This window comes from Saccoglossus kowalevskii, chromosome 8 (assembly GCF_978046115.1).
Source record: "Saccoglossus kowalevskii chromosome 8, keSacKowa6.1, whole genome shotgun sequence".
In the NCBI taxonomy this organism is placed as follows: Eukaryota; Metazoa; Hemichordata; class Enteropneusta; family Harrimaniidae; genus Saccoglossus; species Saccoglossus kowalevskii.
Genome location: NC_140648.1, coordinates 4,341,731 through 4,363,754, shown reverse-complemented (window position 1 = coordinate 4,363,754; position 22,024 = coordinate 4,341,731). Strand labels below are relative to the sequence as shown.

Genomic DNA, 22,024 nt, shown 5'->3' with positions numbered 1-22,024 from the left:
TATTAATTTCATGTGAAATGTACAAAATATGAAATTATATTGTATTTAATATTCTATATATGAATATATTTGTTATTCTTTTCTGTGTGACATTCCTCAAATGTAAATAACATTGATTTTAGTTTGCAATTCAGATGAGTGCAACCAGCAATTCAACATTTAAATTTTATTTCATTTTAACAAAACAAGTAATTTAAATTTTAAAATTATATCAAATGCATTTGAAACGCATTCAATCTAAAATTGCACAATGATTACAAAGTAAAACAATATCATTGAAAAAATGTGAAGAAAATGCTGGTGCAAATATATTTATTTCACCAGAACCAATCGTCGTTGCTTCGTGTTGGCTCATGATATGCCGCAAATGATGGCTCTGGTTTTAAAACATTTACCGCTCCGTTAGTTTTTATACAATTGTCTACTGTCTTCAAGATGATTCCAAGGCGTCGGTCTAATGCTTCTAAATGAGGTTCAAATACAACAGGAGCTATCTTGTCAGTGGACATTGAATCTCTCATGACATCGCTGAGCTGAAAGTTGGATGTCGCCAAAAGCTGCAATCGTGTATGTGTCGATTTGCGAATTCTACAAAAAGAAAGATATTGAGAAAGTTGATTAATTGAAATAACGTAATCTACCAAAGATTGGCGTAGGTTATGTAACATATTACTGTGTTTTAGAGAAAGGTGGCAGTAGAGAAAACGAGAGCAAATATTCCCGATATGAATTAATATTGTTTGTTAAGTTAACACAGTGGTCATATTTATTTGTTACGACCCAACTATACTTACACACAACAGTGGACTATAGGCACCAATATAGATAATTCATCGTGTGCGTATTTTCCAAACCTGGGTAACGGAAAAAGTTACATAAAAGTTAAAAATCGGAATCCCGCTTGATAAAACGAAATAAGATAATATTATATCACATTGGTTATCAATCGCGCCAATCAAATAATGTATGCTTTTTAGAAGGTCTTTCAAAATAAACTTGCATCATATGGATATTATATATTATATATAGTCTACAAACGATGAGCATGAGAAATCCCATCAATAATATAATTGACACCTGCAGTTTGAATCAATTTGGCCGAACTGGGAGTGATTTGATTTCGCAATTCTAATTCGTGTATTTAATCAGTCATGTGATTTCTGCTTTGAATATAGAAAGCCCAAATTTTCATTATATGGATAATAAGTGAAACTTACGCTCTGCCCTGGTCAAGGTGAAGGGGATAGGTATAATTGCCAAATTTGCTGAATGTTTCGTAATGATGTCGATCCATATTACCTGCAAAAATAGAAAAAGAGTAGATGAGAACTGTTGATTCATGATTCAAAGCTACTACATTCGACAATGAAGCTTTACCCATATATGTATACTGTTGGGCTCGCCAAATAAACATTTTGAGTAGTTTGAACCGAATATGACGTTTTTGTGACTACTTTATGTGTTTCATTCTGTTATACTTATGCTATTTGTCGAATTGATATCGCAAAAGTATTGTGACTTGGGTGAAATATACAAAAAGATAATCGTAAAAGCTCTCTGGTTTTGTGTGTTCCAAAATCAATACACACTATAATTATATTCGATCGATCCTTAAACACTTAAACAATATTCACCAGAGACTAACTCACCAATTAGAAAATCAAATACAGCCAAATCCATCAAATCCAGTAGACGCCTTCCAGTGTTGTATGGATGTTTGTTCCTTACGTCCTGGCAGTAATTTGGATCGTCTTCCCATCTACCAACATTTGGTATAACATATAAATAGTCATACAATTCACCAGTCAATTGTAAATACTGTACTAGGTACATAACACTGCACAAATCGAAATTATGCACTAAATGAGTAGTCAATCAAATCTGATTTTATGCGACTTACATGGCTTTCCTGTGTTTGCTATAAGATCGTCTCCAGGGGTGTCGCCATGTTTTTCTTGGTGCCATTTTAAATGGGGGTAGATAAGCAGCAAATGAGCCTTCTATCATATCGGGATGACCACAGACAGCTGTCTCAGTTTGGCAATAGTATGAACAGTGACCAACAAAACAAACATTGTTGGCTGAAAATAAAATAAAACAAACAATATGTGAATGACAGTTGCATGTTATTTCTCAGTGGTGAAAATTCCTGCCCATTACCTAGACGGAAATTCAGTCTGCGTGGGTTACACAACACAGGCAGTTTCTATGGAAACAAGAATACGAGTGTAATCGGCTACCCCTTCATTGATCATAAAAAGCGTCTTGTTTCAGTTCCGGTTTAATAATTTAACCCATTGATGCCAGAAAAACAAATTACCTACAAAAGCAAATGAGACATATCCTTTGCCATTTCATATTACAATACGAATCCAACAATTAGTGACGATGGTATGAGTGATAGAGCGACATTAGCGTGCTGGCACATTCAATTTAAAAGTCAGCTTGAATGTTGAGACAAATACGAAATGAACATTGAATTTCCCAGTATTTATTGAGTTTTGCAATATTGACCCATGAAAGCAACATGCAAATAACACGCAAAGTATAAATTACACTTGTCGATTTAACGTTACCTGGGGAACGGAAGAATGATCTTCTGAGAGTTGAGTCAGCGAGATCATAAATCTGTGAAGTGAGGTTCACCCATCGACCTACCTGGGGAGGCGCTCTTCTAAAATCTAATATGCTGTCAAAGAGCAAATGAATTTAATCAGTTGGGTAAAGAGAGGTAAGATTTGTCATTAATATTAAGAATGTCAATAATAACAATTGATTGGTTAAATATACAAAGCTATTTGACAACAGCAACATTGGCATTGACCCACAGAATATATTAATTGGCCTTACCGATCTAAATGGAAGGACGCAATCTCAGCATTGTGTCTTTCGATGTCAGAAAAATAAAAGTGATCAGGAACTGTTTGATAATCACGTGGCACTCTGAAATATAAATTACAAATATTCAATAGCTAAATCAATATATTTATATCCCGCATGCACTCTATACTAATACAACTATCTGCTATGATATGCTTCCCCATATTCTCTTAGATAGTACCTTGCATTCGTGGGCGTCATCATATAATACATCAGTTATTTTCTTATATGCGTCTAAATTATTGAATATAAATGCTTTCCTGTTTCTTTGAAAAGCATTATCCAAATTTTTATTTTTTGTATATACATTTTTATGGCGAGTATTTTCGTGGCAGACTAACAAACAATATGTATTCAATGTTATTCATAAAATCCAATCAACTGAATGGTTTTATTTCCTGAATCAAAGTAAATGCGATCAGCTCACTTTTAAGGCAAGAAAAAGCCGGAAACATGGAAAAGAGAAATGAATAAAATTCAGTAAATGGTACATCCATTTTAATATTGCACACAATATAGCTGTACTGTAGAATCATTTGTCGTAAGGATGCAGCACGCCTACATTTTTCGATTGGGATGGTAACACTACATCATCAAATTGCGTTTCTCAGAATCAGACGCTTACGTTTTGTACCTAAGGTTGATTTGTCATTGCGCTGAGACGTACAGTCTTCGCCCCTCCGAATGACAACAGATAAGTCCAACATTTGACAATTTGTTAGAACGAAGTTGGTTCGAAGTGGATAATTCGTTCTTTAATGACATTTGAAGACCTTTGTCCTACTGCGTTCGAGTACCCTACGCGGGAAAATAGTAACTCAAATCGCCTGCCATTATGAGAGTATTCAAATAACGAAGACGGATATGGACATGATATAAAAATGAATATCCTTAAATGTAGCTGCGAGTACGCTCACAAAACAGATGGGATAATCTCGAAAAATGATATTAAAATCTCAAAAGATCACAAAACCATATAAATAAATCAGCGTACTGAAAGTCCTGGCGTAGTGCATTCTGAATGTCAAGATCAATAATATCTGGTCAGCTGTCGCACGCCTACGTCACTTCATAAATACTTGACTTTCAATGTGAAAACTACAACAGTTACTACTGTATGCATTACAATAGCGGAAAGAGGGTTAAAACGTGTTCTATGTATACTATCCAAATATATGAGTTGTGCATTACAAATACATGCACTATGCATACAAGATGCATAAGATAATTAGTTCCAATGTGATGTATTGCCAACAAGTCCCTATCAATTCTAACGCCATTTGGTAATACCCACGTGAGTGAGGTAACACGATACGTCGCGGGACAGATATGGTCTTGATGGTTCACTAGATTTGTTCGTAACATGTATTCGACAAAGATTAAATCAGGTCTGTGTGAATCAGATACCACTGAAGAGCCAATCTACATGGTAATAAACATGCATTCAATTGAGAAGAGTTCAGCTGATGGCTAAACGTTTGTCTTGTAGAATTATTCTATGTGACACATTTCAAAATGGCGTCAGCTTGAATTCAGTCCACTTCGCTGAATCGCGCCTTCTCAATGAAGCATGCTACAGGATTGTGCAATCGCACTCTATTCACCTTTCTGCAATCAAACGTTAGAATAATGTTGCTAACCCGACAATGTGAAGAGGTTCTAATGATGTTTCCTGTTCTTTATAAATATTGTACAGTGTTTTAACTTCCCGAATGACTAAAAATACCGACCGAAATTTTCTTGCAGTATGCAGATTGGAAACACATATCGATTATATTATCTGACTGAATACCAATAGCGGCTGGCAACAACAGCATTTTGTTTGTCCATTAGCTCAATGGTTTATTGGAGTTTTAAGATGACCTACTACGCTTTTTGTTAGAATGCTGTTTGAATGACGCGAACAGAACTCCGTGGAAAGTTGAATTCAATACTCAGTAACACAGTAACAGTAACGGACTTCGGGTCTATCAAGTCTATTCATACCACACTTCAGAAAACACGTTTTATAAGCTTCCGAAATAATCACCGGATTTTCACCGGAAATTGTATAAAACATGATTTGAACGACTTTCAGCATTATTACTCGTTGTAATTCTCAATTTCATGCCGATTGCACAGGTACTTATGTACCTGGTTATGTGATCAACGTTTTCCCTTGATGTGTCGGTTTATATGAATATTAACATAATACACTTTGAAGTCACAGCACTGTCGCTGGATTGGCCAATGTGGATGCCAATACCATAATTAAGTGCATTTGCCTGGGTACAAAAGATTTTAAAAAGCGAATTCGTTCACCAAAATAACAGGATCGAACAAAGGGTAATATTCTTTGTAAAGATGAGACATGTCACAGTACTTTAAGACGTATTTGTTTATATCGTCAAGAGAACTGGTTTGATAATGTTAACTACATAACACGGGCAACGCACAACATACTAGTACGGTGATTGGAAAATGTCGTGGCTTGGGAATTCTGGGCAAAGTAGCGTGTCAATTATAGCATGTGATATTACTCTGAACAACAACACGCAAGCCGGTTTAGTCACGTGATAGGCGTATAATATATCAAGCACGACGGTGTGAATAATGGACAATACTGGTAATAAGACAATATCGTTAACAACTTTTATTAATGATGTTATTAATTAACCCATACACAACGTTAAATTGAGAAATGCGGAACGTTGACCTCTTATAGGAATGCAATAAATCGAGTGCACCGATCGAGTATAGTGCGTTGTGCATGTCACAAACCTGGTGGCACTGATAATATGTAAATGTGAGAACGCTATGTTTATGTTCAACACAAAGGAACACGACAAGGAATTTCGTCCAAGTTTTTGAATTGAACTGTTTTTGGATATGTCAATTTCTACGTACATGTCACTATCAATATCAAATCACTTTTTCTCCTATCACAATCAGACTCCGATTTATGTTTTCGGCAGTTTTCACACTGTCCGTTATTCTAATACTTGTAGGAATATTGCATGAGCATAAAGTCAACCTAATTAATTAATTACAATACATGCCGAATGTCCTAATTAATATTACAGGGCTATCAATAATTGGAATAAAATGCAATGTTAATTAGTTAGCAATTTAGGACGCCGCAGTCGTCGCGAATGTCATGTATTTTTCACGCGTTGTTGATGTTGCAAGGGATTCACATGGGACACTACGCTGAATTTAATAAGTCTGGTATGGGTAAATTATAAATTTGAACCAGTACAAACAATTAAAATGCATTTCCCAACCTTCACATATATATATAGTTCTTTGAGCTATCGATGTTTATTTAGATTAAAAAGAATTCTATATATCGTTGATATTTTCTACAAAAACAATATACTCATGTTTAGGCATTAGCAAAGTTGCATATAATTTAGGTATGTAAGGCTCAAGACTACTAAATATAATTTGATATCGGTTAGTATCCACGACTGTACTATTACAATATGATGGTTTGAAGTAGCTGAATGTAAAGTAGAAATAACGTCATACGTAATCGAATTGAATTGAAACGACTGGTACAATTAGGGACAATTAAGTGATTCACAGTTACTGCAACTGCATTTTCTATTACAGAATAGAATTTCCAGAAGAATTGATGCAACATCAAATTGGTTGGTTACAAAGGTTTGCACAAAAATCATGGAGGCGCCGCTAAATTCGATCATAAAGGATATAATCATTCAGTGTGTTGTGCCCAGGGTTTATTTAAACATGTCTATGCCTGTCATCTGAAATAAATCTACCCATGTGACACGTGTTAACTGGCAGTATTCACGTTATGTCCTAAAGACAACGCCAAATATAATAATAATTTTAGAAGACAGCACGTAAAACAGATAACGAAAAAACGTGTTAAATATTAATCAAGACACTGGATATTGTTTAAAATCCACATATCTCCTCGAGGAATATTCATTACCTAAGTAGATAATATTCATTTCGTGCCAATCACACTTTTTACATTTTCATTGTGTTGTGTTTTAACTCTCATCACTAGAAATTTACCTATATTCTCGCGACATTAACACGCGTTTTTTTCTATTCTTCTGAAAATGTAATCGTCAGCTTTGCTTTATAACAACCCCACGCAACCCTATTTAAATGATACATGATATTTCAGGGAATAAACAACAAAGCTTTGGCTGCTATAGCAACAAGTGACTCCACCAATCAGAATATAGGTGATCGTCAAATTCCCTGTTTCGATTGACCAATAAGAACAAGATTTACAGCCAGGCGACTTATGCGTAAACAATTTATGGTCTCAAACAGTTCTTGACTCAAATGACCGCCGAGATCTCGTTGGGGGCGAGGGGTCACGAGACTGACGAGATGTATTTATTCTGCTCAAGTAGCGTCCCACTCTCTCGCCATTAGTCTCATTGAAGTTGTTCGAAATATCATGGCACAAACGACCAGTGGACGCCATGATAGGAGAGAACACCATTTGTGGGGCCAACAAACAAGTCTAATTGCTCTCAATAGCCATTTGCGTGTAAGGTGTGCAAATTTTGTGACGCGCTTACTCACTTCCAGGGTTTGAAGAGAGCTTGGCCACCATCTATGAAATCAATAATCAGCTTCACCTGGGTGCCACCAGACTTCTCATCTGAAAAAAAATAGAAAATGATCATTAGTCACTTATCTACATTCTCATCTGTAATATATGACGTACCTTATCCGATATTTTGATTTTTTTAATTAAGAAAGTAAGCTGTTATGAGGTTGAAGTGACTATACTATACAACACCAAGTACTCGGTCTGTCGCCAAACATATTTAAACAATGTGTTATCAGTAATGTATATCTCCAATTATTCAGTGCTATGCATTTTTTTGTCTCCCAATAGAATACGTTTGAACAAGAAAAGTATATTCCACCTTGCTTCAGCGCCTGTGAGTAACAAAAATTGAAGAAATTACAGAGACTGGATGGATTACCTAAATGCTCTTTGAATATATGGTTAATGACATATTCATATTCAAACTCCATAGTATGACTGAGACTGTCATTCACAGGGGGTAGGGGAATACAATAATGGAGAGAATTCAAAGATGTGGCCAGATTTGTAAAGGGAATATGGTGTTTTACTTTAACAATATTGTGTCGTTTCTGTTGTGTATGGTCACCATTATGTTAAACTTAATGAAACGTTTTTAGACAATGAGCACTAACTTTACCCAAAATGTCACAATGACGAATCAAAGTGTCGTCATTCGTCATATTGGATCGAATTGTGAAACAAAAAAATATGTTCATAATCTAACATTTTAACGAAATCAGGCATTTGAGAGTGGATGTTTCAAATTATACGTCACTGGATTAAATGACACATACATAGTCAGGTGTAAATTTGTTCCGCCGTGTACTATCTGCGCGCCAAGGGGATTTAAGAAGCTATGTGTGAAAGTGGTAGTCACGCGTGAAATTGAGGGCAAGAAATTCCAGTTTCAGGTTTCTATCATCCCAACTAGAATGTCGTGAACACAGGTTGCAGTTACCCAATACGCTACAACATTTCGCCGTATACACATTGAAATCTATTAGTCCATACAATTATACACATGTCGATTCAAGTACTAATTTATAGGATGCATATCTGAATATTGACAAGAATGATTTTATAAAATGTCCGATGTCCCTAGAAACATGTGGTCAACAAATGTGCAATTGTTGTGATTTCGCGTATCCCACATAAGCATTAGGAATACTCTTGGCCTCTTGGTGAGCCTCCCTTCTTTGGGACTTTGTTGCAAAATTAAGGATAAGAAAATAAATAATATATATTTTAAGATGCGTTTAAATATCAGAAATCAAAGACTGAGAAAAGAACTGACTAATAAAACCATCGAATTAAAGATGTATATATATGAATAGGCAGTCTAGGATGGAGTGAAATATTTCGGTGGTCATCAATTTCATTATCGTTCAAATCAACAGTTAGACAAACAAGACGTAATGGCAGTTAGACTGAATTCCGCCTTGACTTAATTTTCAGGAGACAATAACGCGACTACGCCAAGTACGATCGTATCTCTTATACCATTAAATAGGCTTTCAAACTATAGCATTTGGAATCAATTTATTCTTCCTTTGCTTTCTCGGATTTGTGCATTCGTGCCTTGTGTTTAGAGCACCGAAAGTATTCTTAGAACTATAACTCTGCGTGGTAGATTGGTGTGAGGGCTAACTTCAATTACGCCAGCTGTGGAACTGGTTAGTACCAAGGAGCACTTGCCAACTGTCAGTTTATGTTTTGATATACCTAAAGTGAAAAAACACCTTTGTTTCCATCCATGCTATGGACTTTGTTTTCTTAACTTTGAAATATATTTTTGGTAGGAGTACTATCTACGTGATTCTGTTTAGTGGTGGGGGCTAAATTATCTAATATTTATTTTGACAACCTAATTAAAATTTAAGTGTGTAAGTAGCACCACACTTATATGTGCCTAAGTGGCGGAATTCACATCTGAGTACCTGACTACAGTAAATAATTTAATCGTTGATCACTCAGGCTTGGGAACTCGAATACTTACTACTTAAATTATGGTTATGTGATCGATGTGACATAGAAACTAACATCGCAAAACAAACGGTTGTCGCGAATTGCGAAGATTTCTGTCTATAAATTTGTCGTTGTTAATACCATTTACAAGAGCCAATTTGTTATAGATTCGGAGCGGTAGATACTTTGACCTTGTTTCCCCATGGCATAAACAGGTTGCAGCTGACATTCTCAACGCCTATTGGCCAATTCAAAACAGACGCGGTACAAATGATGACATACACAAACGTAGAACTGTTTTCCCCAAGTTTTACATTTTAATGTATAGATTGGCGAGATCTATTGTATATTTTAATGTGTAGATTGGCGAAATCTCTCAACATGTGTAACAAAGTATATATGTGCCTCATTGTATAAGTGCATAGTTACAATGATTTTTAAAAAGAGACTCCGAATTAATGTATTTAGTTTACGAAGAGGCGGATTGTGTGCACCAACATAACTAGATCGTAATTATTCTCCACGCGCATCAAATATTTTCTGTCACAAGGAATCCGGGGAAAAAATAACAATTCTAAACAAAGTAAGTAAAAGAGTTTGATCGAAGGAATCAAATCTTTTTTTAAGCCAGAACAAAACAAAGACAAGACAATGGTCACGGTAGTTGCAATTATTTATCATGTTTAGGTTAAAAGGCAGGTTAACGAGCCTTGACATCAATTAGAAATGAAAACCATTTTTTCTCAATATGGGTTCATTATGGGTTGAATTTTAGTCGGCTCATCAAATAATACCCCAATTCATTGCCATGGTTACGACGGTATTCAACTTGAACATCTTCAACTAATCATTTCATTGGATACATGGTTTTACCATAGACAAACGATTTCACATGTAAACAGGTTCAATTTACGGGAACTGAATTAACTGAAAAGGGTTGAATGGTGTAATGAATGGCTATGTTACTGTACAATAATTAGGGTAATAAAAAACGGTTTAGATTCTGTTTGATACAGCGGGAATATGATATTTACTGAATTTTAACCGTGACGTCATCGTAATACAAATGATTAAATACAAATTATAATGTCGCAAAAACGCCACGTGATTTTTCGCGTAGGAGAACTCCAATACGTATCCATGGAAACCAGACGAAGCAAAACGTAATACACTACGATGCAAATAAAGTTAGTTCTAAATACTCAACTATAGTTGAAAGCAACTACAGACTGAATTTGATTAAAAATCACACCGAATTGGAGAATCAGATTTTTTGATGACCAATCCCTACCTAGTCACTAAGACGCACACAATACAATTTGAACTTCTAATGTACAACATTAAGACGCATGTGACATATATGTGAAATGTCAATGGATTCAGACTAACGGGGTAATTAGGCATATTATGTTATAATCTGAATGTGAATATTTAATATATTCCCTCCAGCCTATAAAATGACGAGTTGGCCTGATGGGATGGCGACATTTTGATCTGTGATTTTTTTAAGACGTAAGATTGATGTCTGACTGGATGGCGTCTTGAATATCAGTTGTTTAAAATGCATCGGAAAATAATTTGCGTTAATACTATGCATATTATGACCGAACACATGCATCGTCATCTTGGTTCAGTGTGGTCCATTTAAAAATGATCAATTGTTAAAACATTATACACAGTTTCATAAGTGTGTGACTACAACACGTTAGCGTAACTTGCCATAGTTAGAATTGTGTCATGAGCTACATATTAGTAACGACTTCAGTTTCTTGTCTTATTCTATAATTTGTTTAGATTTTTCAGATATCAGTTTCTATTAATTGTACTAGAAATCCCACAATGCCGTCACATCAGACAAATCCAACCCTGATGACGGCGAGGGTGTTGGTTGGTTGGTTGGTGACGTGAATCATTCCAATCATAGGAATATATTAGTAGTGATAATCGATTACAAGCTTCTAGAATTGGGAAAATATAAGCGATGCATGCAGTGCCAATACTTGCGTATGCGATATTAGAGTTACAATGAGAAGCAAATAAGATCGAAGAATTGATCGGTTCACTGCAATGTGGGGATGTAGACACTATACTCCAAATGGTATTGGTGAGTCAGTAGACATCACCCTCTGCTACATCATCCTCTCAAGATCCAGCTGCTGAATCAATAGTGAATATATGCATGTGGGGTACCCTCTTTTACATTGTATGATGGTGATTTTAATTTAATCCTGTCCTCACACTCACGTCATTTTTAAAGGTTGAATACCATGTAGGCTGTTTATTTATCTGAATTCACGCCACGCGTACATTAGAATCCCTACAAAAGGTCTGGTGTGCATCATCCCCAAAACACCTGTTCAAAACTTTTATTTCGCCTTCTGTCTGGAAGGAAGTAATCAAAAAAGAAAACGACTGGCTCGCGTGCCACGTTTTAGCTAATTTCCGATTTGTATTTGCTCGTAACACCGTTTGTCACGCGAGGTAATTAGATACAAACTATCCTTCTACACACGATATTCATTTCATCTGCATTAATCTGTTTTCTGAAAGATGGCAAAATCAAATTGAAGATATCGGAGACCAGGAAAAAAATACTGTAAATGCACAATCCTAGAAATGTGATGCTTGGTAATTGATTGAATCAGTTACGGGCAATTGCAATTCATAAACCAAAGGTCGAGGAATGCAACTTGCTATTCGCCTAATATTATCCACCACCATCTGGATAATATATAGTTACCATCAATGAATGGATTCAGTGCAGGCAACAATTACGTTGGGAACAATAATCTGCATAGAAATGTGTGGCAACGTATTTTTTAAAAGAGCGAAAATGAATCAATAATGATGGGCACATTTTTAACAAACCATTTCAAGAAAAGGAATGACATGAACGTTTCTCATGCCCCATACACTTCAAGTGTTGCACAAAGACCCAAATGAAAATCAGAACGCATAGGAGGAAAACGACGTCCGGTCGTATATATACAAATAAAATCACCTACGTAATATAATGTAATATAATATACAAGACACTTACCGACTTCAGCTATCTCTAGGTTTGACAAGTTATCAAGAAGTTCTTCAATATTTGGGTCGTTATGGTCGTACAATGCAAACCTATTTATACCATTCTGAAAGCGTTCCCATGCTGGTACCTTCCGACTACGGGGTAAAGAAGACAATGGATTATGGAACACGTCCACTTTTGCATATATAACACTATAAATGCTTTCTTCCAAGTACATTTTACAACAAAAATTCCATTCTGTATAACTATTTGACAAACTAAAATACTTGGAATGAAGAAATTAATGGCAGCCTATTACCCCATATATTCACTCTCCCCCCAACGACAGAATGACGTTCGTCATCGTCAAAACATTGTTCCTTGCACATTGCACAATGTACAATGAGCGATAACTGACAATGTACCTGTGTTGTTACAGTATGTGCGAATATATTGCTAGCTTATATTGATAGGAGAAAAATATAAGAATCTAAATAACCTAAATGTGACTAATAAACTATCTACTTCTGCGTTAGGTGATAACATCGACTTTCCGAGGAGGTAAGAATAACATAAATTGCATGCAGTTTATTATTTTTTTGTTTTATATTTCAAAAAAGGCGGGTTATTTTGGAGAAGATTTCAGCAGATTTTCCAACTGAAGTAATACGACTGTTAAAGAAATGGTTTATGAAATCAGGCGGAATACCGAAGAGCAAGGCGACATATACTGCTGTCAAGTATTCACCAATATGAATTACACGGCTTAAACCAAATGACTATAAAATATGCTGCTGAACAGCAGGAAGACGACACTTTTTATTCATTTCCCACCAAATGCTGAAATCTTTCAGGAAGGCAATGATTACAGGAAAACGACAAGGAAGAGGAATTTTTACTTCAACAAAGAGCACTTCAAGTGAGAGTGATAAGTGGTCCATTAAGTGAAATTAACGGATATACCTCTTGATGAAAAGAGAAGTGAAGTTGACTAGTGTGGATCAGTCGATTGCTGCTAGTACATAATGGTAGACTGTTTGACGTCGCAGCGCCTTGTCGTAAGGAAAATTGTGGTTGACAAAGAAGCAACGATGACACCAAATACTGAAGAGTGCGAGTATGTCAAAGGTCATATTGCAATGACGTCACTAACTTGTGTAACAACTTCAAAGCCCCTGTTGTTTAAATTCTCTTACTATTGTCAATATAGTGTTCGTGTAGTTAATGTCTATTGATAAAGTAGGTGGGGTGCTCTTGTCATGCACTAATGTTGCATACCATCCTGTCCCAAAACAACTAACAGTATTTGCTTTCCATTTTAACTCGGGGGAGGGGGGATACCCACATCTACATACCAGCATTTTTTCTTATATAATACAAGTATATTTATATTTAGTTTATTTGAATATAACAGTTGCTTCGTAACCAGGAAATTTACTTTTCATACCATGGCGTGCAACTCGAAAGAAGCAAATGGAGATGTTAAATCTATTTCGAATGTATTGTGCATTGTGTTGTTTTTTGGATTTTGACTAATGTTCGTTAAAATGAAAGTCCTTCAAGTTGTGGTGGCAAATATCCACGACATAGATGATACCTATCTTTTTCTGTCATGAGGGGATGATATAAATTATTTCGACACGAACTAAAGTATCCAATGACGATTCTCACTAAAGTCTCGATTGTTACACACCATGTCATGATTACGTGCACGTACGTGTCTGAAGGACGACAAAGGAGACATTGTGTACACGGCAGCGATCACGCCATGGACAATGAAAGGTCAACAACTTACCGTTTAGAACTTTTCAAAATTCTATGTGTGAGCATGAAATAAATAAGAGAAGAAATAAAAAAACAATGTTGAGATCTTTTATACCATTCTCAACTTGTTTTGTGTAAATTTGTTAAAGACTACATGGATGTGCAATTGAGGTAGCCGCACCCAATACACCCTACACAGTGTCAAAGCGGGTAATTATTAATACAGTTGACATAGAACGGAATATTATATTTCGACTGCGAACAGGTTCCGTGTGTCAACACGTTTACAGATGTGCATACAGGTCGCGCCGTATAGTGTTTGCTATGAAACCGGTGAACTATCCAAGACTGGGCACCAGCGTATTCAACACAGATATTCCAGTGTACAACCTTGCAGGAAAATCATGTATTATACCATGACATGAATTGATATTGTTCGCTGAATAATTCCAGTTTATGTTAAGTAATATTTATATTTAAGAACCCCATATTCTAAATCGATTTCTTACAACAAATGGTATGGGATATTATGGTAAACTTGGAGATTTTCATTGTTAATATATGTATAATAGTCGTCATGACATGAACCGAGTATACAAAAGTGATTATGATTACGAATGTAATATCTATATTTGTTATAATTCGTGACAAGATTCTTAACATTTTAACCACCAGACTATCTCGCCCAAATTGTTCTGCACTTTGTTCTTATATTCTTCATTATTTCTGGAAATGAACCTTAATTTTGGAGCCAATAGACAATATTTTAGTCATTTTTCAGTTTTTACTCAAAGAATGTATATTTTTGTCCCATTCTTCTGAAGGAAAATGCAGACTATAAACGAGACTATTTTGTGAAATTGTGACAAAACGAGGAAACTGGTGGTGAAAAAGTTAAAATGCGGTGTTTGTATTTCATTTGCATTTTCCACGCGTTCCATATGTCGCTATGGGTCTCATACATGGTGCGGTGCGACGATCACTGCCCTTTAATTTGTTTTGATATTGCTGTAACGTAATTCACAGACCTGCTCTCTTACAAAAACACAACTGACATATTTAAATTTAATATCACTGTTTATAAAATAAAACAAATCTATAAATAAATGAATATGAATATATACTTCTATATTCTTGTGCCAAGGCTGCATCACTGCACAGTAAATCCGACGGTTGCCAGTATAATTTTTGCGCATACGTCAAATTATTTAATTTATTCGTTATTATTTCAAGTAACATACTAAACAGCTTGTGCTACTACCAGCATATTGTGAGGCAGCTCCGTCTAATGCGAACACTTAGTCAATAACACTTAACCACTAACCATATGACAATACGAAGATTTTAGCGCTATGCCATAATATAAAATACATCAATTATGTCGCTCGGAAACGGAGACGACTTTATTAATGTAATTACTTTAATGGCGATAAGATAACCAAACACAAAAAAAGTCAATCAATTAATCAATCAATCAATCAATCAATTAATCAATCAATCAATCAATCAATCAATCACGTATTAACATGAGCTCATTTCCCGCGTATCGTTATGTAATCATATATAGAAACAGTTTTGCGTGCGTGTATGCGCGCTCGTGCATGCGTGCGTGCACGTGAGTGCATATGCGTGGGACAGGAATAGTTAAATACTAAACCACGCATTGTGTGTGACAGAGAACAGTTAAACAAAACAGGGTCAGTGAACTGAATTATCACCAGTGACGCAGGCTACGATTTGATCTCGAGAGATTAAGCCACAGATAAACAGAAAAAAAACAACCATTTTCATTATTTTCAGAAGGACCTGTAATCTTTTCGTGTAAATTCTATTTTACTCCATTATCCTGATTATCGACACACGACCTTCAACCCAAAGACATTTATTGAGCAAAGTGGCACCTAATATAACGTAATAGCCTTTGCATGAATTCCAACGTTCCACAGTCACATCACGAACCGACACAATAATCACCCACAAATAAAAAACGCTGGGGTAAAATAAGAACACAGTGATTTTGGTCTTGTCAATTTATCCATATTTGTCCTAGGAATTAATTATATCTGTATATGCAACCAAAGTGATATTACAGACACCAGGCGATAAACATATATACACATTCAGTGAGTGTTTCTATGTATCAATATTGTTATGTTGCACATATTAACCAAGCATAATATATTTGAATCAGTGTTCCTTACAATTAAATCTTATACCATATCTAGATAATTATGTATGCTTATGTGTGCATCTACAGAAGAAGCTTGACACTGTGTTTCGTATTTTATCAGTTATAAATTCGTCAACAAATTTTCGAAACATACTAGGACCATTATTGTCACCACCACAAGAAATGTTGGCGTCACGTTAAACCGTAGACAGTATACTATATAAACACAATACTTGTGATAATCGTGACAGATACCCTTTGCGATTATTCAAAAACTATACCATCTTATCTCACTCAAGTGTTCTGTTACTACAAGGTTTCTAGTTTAAATTTGCCATATAATAAAGCACTTTTCATGACGGTAACTAATTTCTATTCAATCCACGAGAAATTTGAACACGTGCTTTGACGCCAATAACAGTGTTAGAATACACGAGTATATTAAGCTAATGACACAGGTGGTAGCATGGTGAATTGATTTCTGAGTTATCGATAATGTGAATACGTTATACATAATATATTCATATCTCGTGTTTGCCTTCCGCGTGAATAAACATCATAGTGCCTCGATATAATGGCGTACGATTCAGTAGCACGTCCTGACTTTGTAAAAAAATTATCAACATAATAGTAAATTAGTACAGAGTGTTTGCTTTAATTTCACCAGGTTGTCATGCGTGGTCTGTAGCATTACATTAAAAACAAGTCATTGTTGATGAAATAGTCCCCGTTGAAAATAGGGGAAAGGTTATTCATGCCAAAAATAAAGTAATATGTACCAAAGGCATAGTTAATAATTTAGAGTGAATAATTGGCTGGTCTAGTAGAAACAGAAAAATCGTAATATATGGTCAGAAATTAAATTAAGCAAGATGGTCGCCAGTCGGCCATCTTTGATCTGATTAAGAAACAAACTGAAATAGACATGTATTCTAATATGTATGATGTATGTGCCAAATATGATTATTAAGCCTTGGAGATATAGTAGTATGGTAAAAAGCAAAAAAGCTGCCAGTCAGCCATCTTTGATCTGTAACTTTGATATGTATAAAATTTATCAAAAACTAACAAAGCATGCATAAGATACCACATTTTCAAAAAACAAAATGGCTGCCAGTCAGCCATCTTGGATTAAATCAAGTAAACCTCTGCATGTGCATTTGTCCCACATAAAGTACTAGGCACATGCACAGAATGAAGAGATATGGACCACGGGGGTTCTGAAATATGACTCCGAGCGGACGGGCGGAGAACGAATTATATATCGAATTATATATACGCAATGGCTGGCAATTCAGGGCAGCCAATCAGCTGTTTGAACTGGCTTTGTTACAAACACGCAAAACCAAGTATGTTCGTATCACGTAAAACTGTAACACATGGAAGGTGAATTATCACGTCTACCACCCATGAACACTACATTACGATCAATAAATTCTATATATCTATAGTGTCAGTTGTAATAATCGATATAAAAGAAAATGACATGCTTGACTGGGTCTGAATATTAAGTCTATCACCCCCAGGTAACCATGGTAGTCAGTTGCATGATAAATAATTTATACTGCATAACGCTCGTTGGCATATTGCAAGGCCTAAAGACACAGTGAGCGACACTGCTTTTCTTAGTACTACGGACATCGTGACTTGTAAAGAAGAAAATGCCACGATGTTTATGAATAGTCTAGCCCGGGAATTGCCTAGTATGTAATAAAATTAATATTATTTGAAACGATACACATTGTTGTAACTATGTAAGCGGTAACCAAAACATCAGGATTGTATTCAGATGTCAAATGCATAACAACAAGAAACATAAACTACCCAAACAGATACTTGTATGAAGCAACACTTGTTTCCACCACACCTTGTTTTTAACAGTAAACAATTGGAACTGAGTTCATGAAAAAACGGGAGGTAAACAAACTTTTGTGAACGCCCATAATTATTTAGATGTAGATTAGCGCTAAAACGATTCATACACTGGCTATATATGTGCTATATTACGCTGCTGTGTTTGAATGCCAGCCGCTGGGGAGAAAATAACAAGTGCCCTGATAGTCATCGGTAAATCGTACCACCAGAACAATGCCTGCCATATGCAAATTTAGTACTAGCGCACACAAAGTACGTGACGTCAGTAGCCTATCGGAGACGCATCATGTACCAAAAGGAACTATGACATTAAGACATAAAATATGGATCGGAACCTTGTAATAAGGTAATAACCGTATTGGATTTGTTGTGGAATAGGCGGAGGTACTAGTAACTCGCGTGTAAATAGTGGAGATCTGGGTTCCGTACGAGTGCAATGAATACGTCAAGAAAACAACCAGACACCACTTGAAGGTTAGAGACTACGATCGACGATGAATGTCATCTTCAATTATCCAGTCATGATCGTCTCTATGGTTACCAACTAGTCCCCTCCACATCTACTCGAGCTGGCGTCGAACAAGCACTGGCGTTAGCATACATAATCTGTAACACCACGAGTACGTTCGATCAGTTTTGATTGAAGCGACATTACAGTGGTGCTCACCCTCAACTTTAAAATAGTTTTATCTATTTTGCGTTTAGGGAAATTAAATTAACATTAAAGGGTTAGGTCTATCCCGATGTCAGTTCCTTGAGCACCGAGAAACATGCACGTATTCGTATTAACTTAATTGATGACCTCCCACAACTGTCGATTACCAGCAAATTAATTCTAATCACTTTGCATTTTCAAAAATTATATACTATTCCTCCAGTAATATAAATCATACACGGTGATAATGCGCATTGCAAGTGTTCTCTGATGGGGCTGAAATGTAGGAAAGATGTTGAAGTTGTACTGTATTGCACTGTACTGTAGCATATCACATGGTAACGCAGCGCACCGTGAAGGACAAGTCCAGACAGCGTTTTCTAGGCGGATATATTATGAATTGCGCCATCCTGTACGAAATAGCACAGTCTTAAAATGTCGGACTGTAAGGCAGTGGACGTTGGTTTCTGATAATATTGCAAACCTCGCGTAAATTACATTAGGCAGTAGTGTCATTTTGCTGTTTTAATGTTGCAATGTCAATGCTTGTATTAATAATTTGATTTGCATTGTCATGATCTTTTATTCAAGTTATTGGCACATTTAGTGCACCAGATGGCGCCCACGTCTGTTCATGGCAAATACAGTCGCTTCTGTGTGTACATCCGATCTTGACAGTTGGAATAAAAATGGTAGAACTTGTTTGGGTGTAAACGTTGGTAGGTGGTATACTAGAAACATTGTAAAGACATGCGATAAATCGCACTTTGTGGTGGGTTTATATAACATAAAAAGTCAAAATAAAAAACAAAAAGAGACGGTATGAAAACGTTGTCAATAAGTAGCAGTTGGGTGATTGATGAATATAAAAAATGTGCCCGAGCTCGTGTCTGTGCTGGTGTTATTCGCGTGGGATGTGTGAAGTGAAAACGAACGAGAATATTTCAATAAATTGTTCACCTTAAATTAAAAAATAAAGGGAATACATGTACTACTATTCGCGTAAATCTCGATACGTTCACACACTGAGTGATGTCTTTTTAGATAAAATGTTATTTTACCTTAATTTAGCTAATCTGTAATTTCGCTATTTCGAAGTGCAGCTAAAATAACAGAAAGTATTCTCACAATGAGATAGTTGTTACTTTAGCTAAATTAATGTTCTGTTAATTCAGACAGGAAGTCAAATTCGCTAAAATCGTATGCAGATATTTCAGCATATTTATATTTGTATGCGACTTATACTATTAATAAATATCATGGTACATCAGCATGGAGTGTCCATTTGATACATGTTGCGGGGGGTCAGGGGTCAAAATGCCTGTACATCGCGACGTGTTATTAATTCCCAGCTATCTCATTTAAATGTTAAATATGGCAAAGCTTTCTTATTTTATTTTTTAGAAGCGGTTGATCTTTTCGGGAAAACATGATCTTCTCTGGACCTAACGGAAATATTAAACGATTGTAACCTTGCCATGTGTATCACAGCTTCGTAAGCCAACATCCATATTAATACACACAAACATTAATACACACAACCCTTGCCACAGGTGATCACATATAATATAACATATCGGGCGCATTTGAACTTGTATCTCATTTCAGAGGTCAGATCCGTAATGAAAATGTGTCATCAGTAAGATAATGACTATCTCCGATAACAACTGAGAACTCTTAGAGCGACCTGATCGTTAAGATATGACCATGGCTGGTGCGTATACTCACTTAGATTTGTACGGTTTCAGCAATGGTTCTGCATCCCTCGGCGTTGGGTTCGAATTTGGACCAGTTTTAAAAAACGCCTCGTATTTCCCGGTGTTTGGTATCGTCTCTAGCACAATCGGTGCCCGTTCCTTAAGCTTACCCAGAGCAGCAAATAGCGGTTCCGAAAACGATATCCCTTCTTTCGCAATCGGGTGTTGCTGGGATAGTACGTCCAAATTTAGCGCATGTTGTGTTTTGATGCTCTGGGTGATGTTGTTGGTGTCCGAACCAACAGGTAATGTATCGCCCTGTGCAGTCCTATTCACTGCGAAAACAACACTCTGTCTACTGTCTACTTCAGGACTCAGTGGCCGTTGATTGCTATCATTCAACACAGCACCAGTGAGCGGCGACCCCTTACCAGAGTCACTTTTCCCAAGTTGTTTTCGTATGATATGTACTCTCGGGTTGTCAATCAGTTTGCCTCCTGGTTGTAAAATTTCATCATCTTGCAGGTTCCCCCCTCTCACAGCATTACGTATGGCGGATAATGGACGTATACCACTCTCCATACAAACCATAAGTAGAAGACATAGCAGTATAGTTGCCGACGTGACCCCGATTCGTTGTTTAAGTTTCATGGTGATTTTCTCAGCGACCGACTCACCACCGATCACACACGCCACTGTTATGTACGCGACACCTATTGACCGTCGGCGGACTGTTGGTAAGCATTTGTGACTATCGAACGGCGGCTTCGGGTGGTTAGCTACGGTGGTGACGTTCCGAGCAGTCCGTCTCTCTACTCAACTGAGGAGGGTGAACCCGGTATACGACGCATTGTTGTTTCATGTACAATTGAACAAATGAATACTAAACGTCATAGCTTAGACTTTGGACACACCGCTTTGATTGGCTGAGCCCATACTCATGTCATTTACATCTCAACACATATGTCACCGCACTGCTGTGGCGAAATCCCACGTTTTTAAATGGTGCACAATGATTCATTTGCATTGAATGCCTTCGGCTGAATCCCGTCGACAAAATACTTCTACTGAGCATGTCTGTGTCGACAAACTCGCTTCCGTACATGCGCAAACGCCGAAGATCATGAATATTTGAACGCGGGACATATACAGAATGGCGGGGCCCTACAGGTCTTCCTGTATCAGACGGGATTATTATGCATAACATTAATAGGTTAATTTGCTTATATCCTGTGAAAGTCATGTTTGTCCGGTGGGCAATCTTAACGCTCAAAAGTTTATTCGATTATGCGGTACGTTTCAAGTTGCATTAGTATTTTTTCCTTGTAACTTAATATTATTAAGTGTATACACAATGGATTTACCTGGTGGTATTATTATTATAAAATAACCACAGGCAAAAAACTGTATTATTCGTTGGCGATACTTCTCTCGAACTATCAGT

The 22,024-nt window shown here is 36.4% G+C and overlaps 1 protein-coding gene across 2 annotated transcripts; it reads right to left on the bottom strand.

The window, feature by feature from the left end:
- Nucleotides 1–151: 151 nt before the first annotated feature.
- On the bottom strand, nucleotides 152–21,434 carry LOC100378253 (extracellular serine/threonine protein CG31145-like). 2 transcript variants are annotated; one of them, XM_078011513.2, is made up of 11 exons: nucleotides 20,612–21,434; nucleotides 14,215–14,235; nucleotides 12,450–12,574; nucleotides 7,432–7,510; nucleotides 2,851–2,943; nucleotides 2,577–2,689; nucleotides 1,901–2,081; nucleotides 1,650–1,759; nucleotides 1,218–1,299; nucleotides 795–854; nucleotides 152–588 (listed from the first exon to the last, which is right to left on the bottom strand). In XM_078011513.2, exons 1-11 carry the CDS (start codon nucleotides 21,229–21,231, stop codon nucleotides 318–320), a joined length of 1,755 nt encoding a protein of 584 aa, XP_077867639.2. In that variant the 5' UTR covers nucleotides 21,232–21,434; the 3' UTR covers nucleotides 152–317. The 2 variants fall into 2 exon arrangements, with proteins under 2 accessions (XP_077867639.2, XP_085358171.1); XM_085502045.1 differs by lacking the exon at nucleotides 14,215–14,235.
- Between the last annotated feature and the right edge of the window lie 590 nt (nucleotides 21,435–22,024).

What these genes read in the sequence shown, in the direction of transcription:
- LOC100378253 (XM_078011513.2), bottom strand. Translation starts at nt 21,231, where the DNA reads ATGAAACTTAAACAACGAATCGGGGTCACGTCGGCAACTATACTGCTA. An exon ending in TGTATTTGATTTTCTAATTG is followed by an intron (nt 1,300 to 1,649) that starts GTGAGTTAGTCT and finishes CTATTTTTGCAG; the next exon opens with GTAATATGGATCGACATCAT. An exon ending in CACCTTGACCAGGGCAGAGC is followed by an intron (nt 855 to 1,217) that starts GTAAGTTTCACT and finishes TCCGTTACCCAG; the next exon opens with GTTTGGAAAATACGCACACG.